This window comes from Podarcis raffonei, chromosome 5, assembly GCF_027172205.1.
Source record: "Podarcis raffonei isolate rPodRaf1 chromosome 5, rPodRaf1.pri, whole genome shotgun sequence".
Taxonomy (NCBI): Eukaryota; Metazoa; Chordata; class Lepidosauria; order Squamata; family Lacertidae; genus Podarcis; species Podarcis raffonei.
In genome coordinates this window covers 82500442-82510389 of record NC_070606.1, presented here as the reverse complement: position 1 = coordinate 82510389, position 9948 = coordinate 82500442, and the positions used below count along the sequence as shown (strand labels likewise).

The following is a 9948-nucleotide window of genomic DNA, read 5'->3' as shown; positions in this document are numbered from 1 at the left end:
TTTTATTCCCCTGCCAAAAGCGGCCAGCCTAAGAGCTCCTCCTGCCCTACTCCGGGGACGGCGCTCCCGAAGCCGCCTCACAGCCCCCAAAATGGCTGCCAGGGCCTCGCGCCTGGGCGTGTGCGCGCGTGAGGGGGCGGGGAAAGAGCCGCTTCCCCCCTGGCGGTTGGGGAAGGAAATGCGCTGCGAAACACGAGCTCGCGCCGTCCGCTCCCCTCACGGCCCCGCCTTCTCCTCCTCTCCTCCTCCCCCCTCCCCCTCGAATGCGTATTTTCCTCCCACCCACCTCCACTCTTTCCAGTGTGCCGGCGAGCCTCCCCTTTGCCCATCAAGGAGAGCCAGCCAATCAGGCCAGCGCTTGTCGGAGGGGGATGGTGCCGGGAGGAGGGGTGGAGAGCGAGAGGGAGAGCGAGCGCGCGCGAGGGAGGGAGAGGTGGGCGTGGCCGTTGCCGTCCGTCTGAGAGCGAGGCTGTTGCCTCCTCCCCTGCCCCATGCCCGTCCCCTCCCCTCCCTCCCCCCTATCTTTCTCTCTCGCTCTCTCTTCCCTTCGCTACCGGCACATTCCGCCGCCCTGGGAAGGCCTAAGCCAGCGGGGAGCGACTTGAGCAGGCGAGAGGAGGAGGAGGAGGCCGCCCGGTTTGGCCCGCCAGCCCGCCACCAAGCCAGGCCAGCCAGGGAGACCCGCCGCGGCGCAGAAGGGAAGGCGAGCGAGCGAGGCGAAGGGGCGGAAGCGGCGCCGGGAAGAAGGGGCCCGGCTGGGTCCGGCCTGGGTGTCGACGGAGAAAGAGGAGGGAGGAGAGGCAAGAGGAGAGGCCGCGCTCCCTACCTCCCGCCATGGCCGACAACGAGAAGCTGGACAACCAACGGCTGAAGAACTTTAAGAACAAAGGCCGAGACCTGGAGGTAGCTCTTCTCCCTCCTTAGCCCGGGCCTAGCAGCCCGCTTCGCGCGAAGGGAGGGGCCGGGTGAGCCGGCAAGCGAGGTCGGGGATCAGTTCGGACAAGGCCTCCGCCGCAGAGGCGGTTGGCTGTGGCGTCTCTGCTAATCTCCCGTGGCGGGGCCTACCTATCTCGAGGCGAGGCCTGAGCCGGACTCGGCCGCTCCGTCAGCGGAGAGACAGGGCAGACCGGCCGGCGGGTGGGTGGGGTTGGCTGGCTTTCCCTCACGAGGGGACGCGTCGCCACTCCGTACCCGCGGGCTTTGGGAGGGCCCAGGCCTGGCCGCTTCTGCTCGCCGTGGCGAGGATGCTTCGCGGGGGGGGGGGCGTTGGAGGAGAGAGCGGGGCAGGCCTTTTCTGCCTCTCCTTTTCCGTCCTGGGCCTCGGACTTTCCCGGCAGGCGGGTGGGAAGGGGCAGTAGCTGGGGCCAGGGTTAGCAGAGCGGGAAATGGGAGGGGGGCAGCAGCCCTGCTGGAGCGGATGGAGGCGCCCCTCTCTACCCACCCACTCAGCTGCCTGACATGGAAACTGCCTGTCAGATGACATGTTTTCTCTTCTGTTTTCTCTCTCCGCTTCCCGTGACACGCGTTTTCTCCGTAGGAACCAGACTTTTAGGAAATAGCTTTTAGGGCGCTACACGTTTTATATATTTATATACACAGTGTGGTTAAGGAGGCTAATTACATCGAGTACTGCCAGGTAACACGGTAGTTTGTATGTGTGTGTGTGTGTGTGTGTTTGTCTGTAAATGTGTGTGTGTGTGTGTGTGTGTGTGTGTATACACACACGCATACACACAAACTACCGTGTAACCTGGCAGTACTCGATGTAATTAGCCTCCTCAGCCACACTGTCACGGTGCAAACAGGCAGAATACGCATGCAGCGTTTTAAAATATGTAAAACCCAGCCCCAAGTTGACCATATTAAAACCAAATTTTAATCAGCATTTCTTCAAAGGTAGCGACTGCTCCCAGAACCATTCACCTGTGTTCAGAAGAAACATGTTCACATGCATTTTATTTAAATGCTAGTTTAAACTTAAAGCAGTTAAATGGGAAATATTTCCAAGTATTTTTCACCAAGTTGACAATCTGTGTCTTCCCTGTGTTTAAAAATAAAATAAGAGTATGACTTCAAGTGTCTCGTCAAAGATCTGGCTATGGATATAGTCAGCTGTGAAGAGCAAAAGCATGTAAACATAATTACCCCTCTTTTCAGCAGTGTAGAATATCAACACAGGTTGGAGCAGCTCAGGATTCTGTCCCAAGTTATACACCACAGTGTATAACAGTGGTGGTCAGGCTTCTTGGCTAGCTGATGCCACAAGGCATGTCTGAAAGCCAGCGTGGTGTAGTCTCTCAGCCTCACTCACCTCACAGTTTGTTGTGGGGGAGGAAGGGAAAGGAGATTGTTAGCCGCTTTGAGACTCCTTAGGGTAGTGATAAAGCGGGATATCAAATCCAAGCTCCTCTTCTTCTGAGCATTTGCCAATCTAGAGCCAAATGAATACATATGTAACCCCACCCCCTGGTGTGCCATGAGATAGTTTGTGCCCCTAGATGCTGAGCTATGGAACATGCAGTCACACAGTTCTGGTGAGCAGATACCCGCCAATTACATTGTCTGTGTCACAGATTGGCCACCCATGGCACTTAACATGCATTTGTTAAGTGCATGAAAGCGATATGTCCCAGTTTATATCTCTCTTGCCCCCAGAATTGCTGTCAGGTAAACAGTCCTTTAGCCTCGATCTCATCTTTAAATTGAGAAGATAGTCACAGTATAGCTATTATTCTTAAAACTACCATCCTATATATACACTTGTCTGGAGTAAATCCCATTGAATCCAGTGGGACTTCTGAGTAAATGTTTAAAAGATGTCACTTCATGTTTCATTTAGAGAGGCCTAAAAATCACAATTTTTCCTTAAGTGAAAGTGATTAATTGTGTGAGGTTGATGCACTTTTTTCAAGAGCCTTGATCTCTCTGAAAAAAACTGTAGTTCCAAGAGTTCCCAGAAGAATCCATGACTTGTATACTGCTTCCCCAGCTTTTCATTTTTTCATAGAAATATTGTGTATTTCTGAATAATCAGTTGGGGAAAATATCCTGATTTTTTGCCCTTCACTAATTTACCTGCATACTTGCCAGCAGCTAGCATAACCTTTGAATTCTTCATAAATGTCATGTATTCTAGGCAGCAACTGCTGAACATTTTGCATCTGTTCTGTGATATGCTTATTTAAAGCTTTCATTCAAAACGTGAAAAATACTGGAATTAGTCTGTCAGCTGTTGACATGGTAACTATACAGCTTTTTAAAAAGAGGGCTTTCCCACTTTGCTTTTCTGTAGAGTAGGATTGTACACCACTCTATGGGGTGTGGAACTGAATATTTCATGGTAGCCCTAGGTTCCACTTCCCTGCTCTCCTGAAAACAGACCTTCTGCCTGAGTCCTGGTCTCCCAGGACAAAGGGATCCCCAGTATTGAATCAAATTCCTTAGTCATCCAAAATCCATCTGTCTTTGTGACCATGATCTGGATTTACTTACTGTTCTGCTGTTTCTGAATAGGCATATTTAACATAAGCCTTTATAACACTGCATTTTACACTGGATCACTTTTAATTCTAATAAGCTTTACAGTTCAATCCCACGTGTGTTTATTACTTAGAATTAATTCTCATTGTATTATGCTGGGCTTGATCTCCAATAAATATGTTTAGAACTGCAATCCTAGTTTCCAAGGTGCAGTTGGAAAATCCAACATATGATTTAATTTTCAGGAGTTTGTAAAGCACCCATTTTTTGCAGAGATAAATTTTGAAGCAGTATTTTTACAGATAACATTTGATCGTTGTGAGATAAAGTAATGAAAAGGACATGATTTATGCCAGTGTACGAGAGACCTTCTATCATTTTGAAATTAGTGTCTCTGAGGCTCTGATTGCCAAAGTATTCATGCACTCTGATCCAATTATTTGCTGTGGGTGCAGGATATTTGATGTGCATTTAGAGTCCCCCTCCAAAAAACTGCATATCTTCCTTGAAAAAGCCTAGGATGCTCAGATCTACATTCTCTGGATTTCTTGGGGTAATTGAGCACACATAGAGTTATGTCACAGTAATAAGCCCATTAGGTTATACAAGATAACATATATCAGGGGAGCAAATCAATAACACAGTTCCACACTACTTAACGGTTAGTGGACTATGAATAAACCTATTTTGTAAAGTCCAAACACAGGCTTTTAAACTAGCTTTGTGTTTTAAACAATTAGATGTGTTATGGAGTTGAACAACCAGCTTGCTGTCTTTTTAAAAAAATATTGGAGTAGTGGGGTTTGGGGTTAATGGAGGCAGGTCCAATTAAGTTAGCTGATGGTACCAAACTGGAATGGGCAGCTAATGTAGTAGAAGACAGAATGTGGATTCAAGATGACCATAACAGATTGGAGAACTGGGCCCAAACTAACAAAATGAATTTCAGTTGGGATGAATGTAAGGTTCTACACTTAAGCAGGAAGAACCAGCTGCATAAATATAAGATGGGGACATCTGGTTTACCGGTAGTACATGTGAAAAAGACCGGTCTTACTAGACCACATGCTTAGCTAATGCTATTCTAGACTGCATCAACAGAAGTATAATATCCTTATCAAGGAAAGTTCTGCTTTAATCTGTCTTGATCAGACCACACCTGGAGTACTGTGTCTCGTTCTGGGCACCACAACTTAAGGATATTGACAAACTGGAAGGTGATGTGCAGAGGAGGGCAACCAAGATGATCAAGGGTCTGGAAACCATGCTTTATGAGGAATGGTTTGAAGGAATTGGTTATATTTGGCTTGGAAAAGAAGAGACTGAGAGGATATATGATAGCCATCTTAAGATAACTAAAGGGTGTCACATGGAGGATAGAGCAACCTTGTTTTCTCTTGCTCTGGAGGGTAGGACCCGCACCAATGGCTTCAAGTTCCAAGAAAGGAATTTCTGACTAAACATTAGGAAGAATACTGACAGTAAGAGCTGTTTGACAGTGGTATGGACAGTGGAACTCCCTCAGGAGCTTGTGAACGCTTCTTCCATGGAGGTTTTTAAGCAGAGGTTGGATGGCCATATGTCACTGATGCTTCAGCTGAGATTCCTGCATTGCAGGGGGTTGGGCTAGATGACCCTTGGGGTACAACTCTACAAATCAGTGTTTCTCTGACATTGACCTATAGCAAAGCTTTGCTATAGTGCTCTCCTAATGCTTGTCATAGATGCATTATGTAGTGTGATTTGAATTTTTTCAAGTGTCATTATGCTCAACAGTTCCTTCAGAAGTTGTTCTGTCCTGCTGTCATCAGCAAATCCTACTTTTATAATGTTGCAATTCTGTATTGATGCTGAAGCTTGGGGACATTACATTCTGAATGTTACACCACTGAAATCTCTGCTGGTTTGTAGTTTGAGTGTGGGAAGATTTAGGACCTTCCTGAAATACTTTGCTACATAGTTTGAGTGCATATTGAGTGAGATGCATCACAGGATCCTCTGCAATATTTCAGAGGATGCTGACCCACATTTCTAATTACATGCCGTCATTGCAAGAGATCCTGGGACATAATCTCAGATCATGCACTGTCCTTATTGCTACATCTAAAAATACAGTCACCTAAAGCAATGTTTCCCGACCTGTGGAACCCCAAGAGCATAGCCTGGGGGGCAGCTCCCCCCAATAAGTAAAAATCAATACAAATCTGAGGTTCTGCCCCCTAACAAAAATATTGGCTACACCCATGCCTCCCCCATCCTACTGGTAGAAAAGTAGTTATTTAAATAACTTGTTTGTAAATAGAACATGCTTTATTTATAATTTTTATAATTTATACAAAATACAGTTACATAAAATGATAATGAAATATTGTTGAAGCTGAAAAACATAGAATCATGGAGCTGGAAGGGACCTCAAGGGTCATCTTTCTAGTGCATCCCCCTGCAATGTAGGAAACTCTGCTAAAGCATCCCCGACAGATGGCCATCCAACCTCTGCTTAGAAACCTGCAAGGAAGGAGAGTCCAGAACCTCCCGAGGGAGATCCATGTTCTATGTATTATAAAAAGTAAACAACACTTATTTGACACAGAGGGGGAAACCTACAGATACAGTCCAAAAGGCGCACAGGAAGTTATGTGAAAATGGGAGAATTTTAAAAAGCAAGTGGTCCTCACTGACCTGGTGCAAAAAGATATTGTTGTCCAGAGGAGCCCTGGCTGCCCAGATAAAACTATAGCCCCACAAACCCTTACCTGGGAGTTAGGCTCACTGAACTCATTGTGGCTTTCTTTTGTGTTATTTACTTAGTTATTTACTAGATGCAAGTCAGCAGCACCAGACAACCCCGTTCAGCTAGGTGCTGGGGTGGATTGCACCCTGCGCCGTGCAGAGCCAGGCCCAGGCTGCCACTTGGTCCAGACTGGCGGTAGCAACAAGCAGCTCCGACTCGCATTGCCACCCCACCCCCGCACTTACCTGACCTGGAGGTTCTGGATCATGGGCTCTGCTGATCAAAACGAGAGCCTCAACGATCGCCCTCTCCCACAGGAAACAAACCGGGACTGCTCTAAGAAAACACACATGCCAAAAAGAAGCGTTCAGCCCTTGTGGGCTGCCCCCCCCCCATCCGCTTGCAATTGGCCAAGCGGATAGCCAGCCAATCAGGAATATTTTTTTATTATTGATTTCTTTTCTTCACTTCTCACTTCCCTCTGTGGTCCCCTAACCTTGTGCTGTAGCACTCCATTTACGCGATTTTCACCTGTGGCCCCCTTGGAATATCCTGGCGTTCCCATATGGCCCCCAGTTGGGAAACACTGACCTAAAGCAATCTCTTGGTTTACTTGTGCAGTTGGTGAGACCTGATCAGAGGGTTCCTAGATCTGTGCAGATAGCAGAAATTCGTTCTTGATCCTGGAAGTGGAGTCACTTCTGCATTAAAATCAGATTTTGTACTTCAGAGGATACATATTGGCTTCGTGATATTAAGATTGCCTTTGGACTAGCAGCTCCAGTTTTTTAAACTGGATTTTCAGAAATATAAGTACAAACTGGAGAAGGTGGCAGGAGCAACTCAAAGTCATTGCCAATCTTTATGGATGTGAGGCAAGATGTGAGATGAGCAGTGCTGGCCAGAATCTCTAGCAATTCAGTGGACAATGGTATTGTTTTAAGTGATCCCTGAGACCATGATAATATATGAGAAAATTGAAGGACTGTGGTATCTTTAAGATTCATGCCACCCGCTGAAGAGGCAATTCACTTCGTTTTAAATTTAAACAAAGAACTAACTTGTCTCTGCTGCAGTGGAAATGTCAAAGAATACAGGGCCAAGGCAGTTTAGGGCCTTAAAGTTAAGCACCAACACTTCAAATAGTGCTTGGAAACGTACTTGTGCAGTGGCTCTCAACATATTATCAGATTTTATAAGCCACATTTTCATTCATGCTTGAACTATTGACCCTGTCTGAGTTTAATCAGATATTTTGTTGCCTGTATGTATGCCGATGGGTGTGTATTAGAAACGCCTTCCTATAGGAAATCCTTAGTGTGAAACCTCTGGCTGTCAATGTCAGTTTTGGACAATAGAACATGAATGGACATGCCTGAAATACTTACTTTAAATATTGAGCAACAGTACTGTTGGTTAGGTGTTGGATAGGGTTGTATTTTTAGATGTTTTCCTTCTCTGTAATCTTTCTATGCATTGCTTATTTTTGTCACTGCTTTTAAAGTACTTTTTTAATTTGGCACAGATCTATGCTAATTTTTGAAAGCCATAGTATTGGTATGAAAATATGCTTCTTTAAAGCAATTGTCAATCTTCTATTTAGATCAATTGAAAGTTTTCCTAAAAATATTGGGATGGGGTGATACAGCTTCCTTAGCTGTTTCTCCCTGTTCTTAAAAGTACCACAGTGATGGTAGACAAGGAACAGTGTAGGCAAGTTCCCTGAGCTAAGTAGCACCAGCAGAACACATCCCACAATTCTTTAACTTTGAGGATTATGGGATGGATGTATACTCAGTCTGCTCAGGGAACTGGCTGAGTTTGGCTTTCCTAGTGAATATAGACGTAGATGCCAGCTAAAGAAAATAAGGCTGTGTGTGATTAGGTTTGAGAGGATATGTCTCCTAATGTTTTAGAAATCACCCCCACTTCCTGTAACGTGCAGGGATGTTTAAGGAAGGAAAAGAGCGGTTTCCCTTTCTTGTTCTGCCCCCCCAAATGGCTCAGGTCTGACAGCCAGCACTAGAACTGATCCTTCTGATGTTTTTGTGTAGCACAGCAGAAGAAGGTCCAGGAGGCTTAGAAAACAAAAAATATTGATTTTTTTCTTCCCTCCTTCTGCTCACACCCATGACCTGATCATGCTATCCTTTTTTTCAGGCTAGGTGGGCTACTGTTATTCATTTTGTTGCAGGTTTCACTGGTCTGTATACAATTAGTAAACATGTCAACTGCCTAACAGTTAGTGTTTCTTTTCTTCAAGTACTCAAGGATACATAGTAACAGTACCTTTTTTTTCTAGAAGAAAAAGCACTCCTAACATTAGGTAGCATTCTAATAGAGAGTCTAAATCTGTATCTTCTGTATCGGACTTACTTTCATGAGAGAATGAGATTTGGCAATAGCTAGGTTACTTCATTTTGCCATAGTGGATGAGGGTATGATCTAAAAGCATCACCCATCTCCTTGGCTGAAGCTAAGCAGGTCTGGGTCTGGTCAGTGTCTAGATGGGTGATCCCTGCTTTGCATTCTATGATGGAAGAAAAGTAAGATATACATAAGAAAAATAAATATGAGAGCTATAAAAGAAACACCATGTATTAAAATATGACCCCAGGCTTCCCCTTAACTAGTTACATTGGTTTCAGTAGTTGAATACTGTACCTACTTTTCCTTCATCAAATTTCTAATGCTAAATATTCATTTTTAAGGCTTGAGGCAGCCAATTCAGACAGCCACAACAAAGGGTATGCAGTTTTCATGCTTCGAATAGTTAACCTATAATTTCATGTGGGGAATTGTTTGAACCCCACATTGACATTTAGGTCTCGAGACACTGTAGTTTGTGCCTTAATAAATAGTGGAAACTAGATGTAACTTTCTTGTGTAACTTTACAGACTATGAGAAGACAACGAAATGAAGTCGTTGTGGAATTAAGAAAGGTAAGATTTAATGCTATTTATCACCTAATTTAGTGTGGGCTTGATCCAATCCACTGCAGATGCAGCAGTCGCCATAAAGCAGTGGTTCCCAAACTCTTTTCTCAGGCCCAGACTTTTAGAATAAAAATTGGTTCGTGCCACACCAAAAAAAATTACTGATAATAAATACATTGGAAAACAAAAAGAAACAACTCTGAGCAGTGATTGATTTTGAAAAAAAAATACCTATCCATATTCTGCAAATAAAAAAAATTACTAGACTATACTATTTAAATGTTCCTTTGACTGTCCTTGAATCTTCCCACCACACTTGCCATCCTCATCTGCCACACCAGTGTGGCGCGCCATACCCTTTGTGAACCACTGCTATCAAGAATGTAGAAATGTGCTCTGTTCCCTTTCCCCATGTTAAAGAATCCTCTGCCACCTCTGATCAGTCAAGGAACATGAGCCCTAAATCTAATGCCAGTCAATTTTGTTTGGTGACTTCAGTTTATCATACAAAAGCATCTTGCATGAAGATTATGTTCCGGGGATGGCACATACATGAAAAAACTCGTATACCCAAATCACCCCAGCAGAACCACTCTTGCTTACTGTGCTCTGGGATACTCTTGTGCTATCTTGCAGGGCTATCTGAGTTCCTGCAAGATTTTGTGAGAGCATTTCAGAACCCCAGTAAGCACGTCTGAGAGATAAAAAGCTCTTTCCATATCACATGCAAAAGGAAATTTTAAGCTCTCCATCGTGCACGCAATTTGCAGGATTTCAACTGGCCAGCTTTCAGCCATTCA

The 9948-nt window shown here is 44.9% G+C and overlaps 1 protein-coding gene across 2 annotated transcripts in view; it reads left to right on the top strand.

The window, feature by feature from the left end:
* The first annotated feature begins 474 nt into the window (after positions 1–474).
* The window catches only part of KPNA4 (karyopherin subunit alpha 4), a 29828-nt gene continuing 20354 nt past the window's right edge, over positions 475–9948 (top strand). The window contains exons 1-2 of one of the 2 annotated variants that reach the window (XM_053390411.1): positions 475–903; positions 9110–9154. In XM_053390411.1, coding sequence (XP_053246386.1) covers positions 835–903; positions 9110–9154 — 114 coding nt within the window. In that variant the 5' untranslated portion in view covers positions 475–834. The remainder of the gene's footprint in view (positions 904–9109; positions 9155–9948) is intronic. The other variant, XM_053390410.1, reaches the window with a different exon arrangement.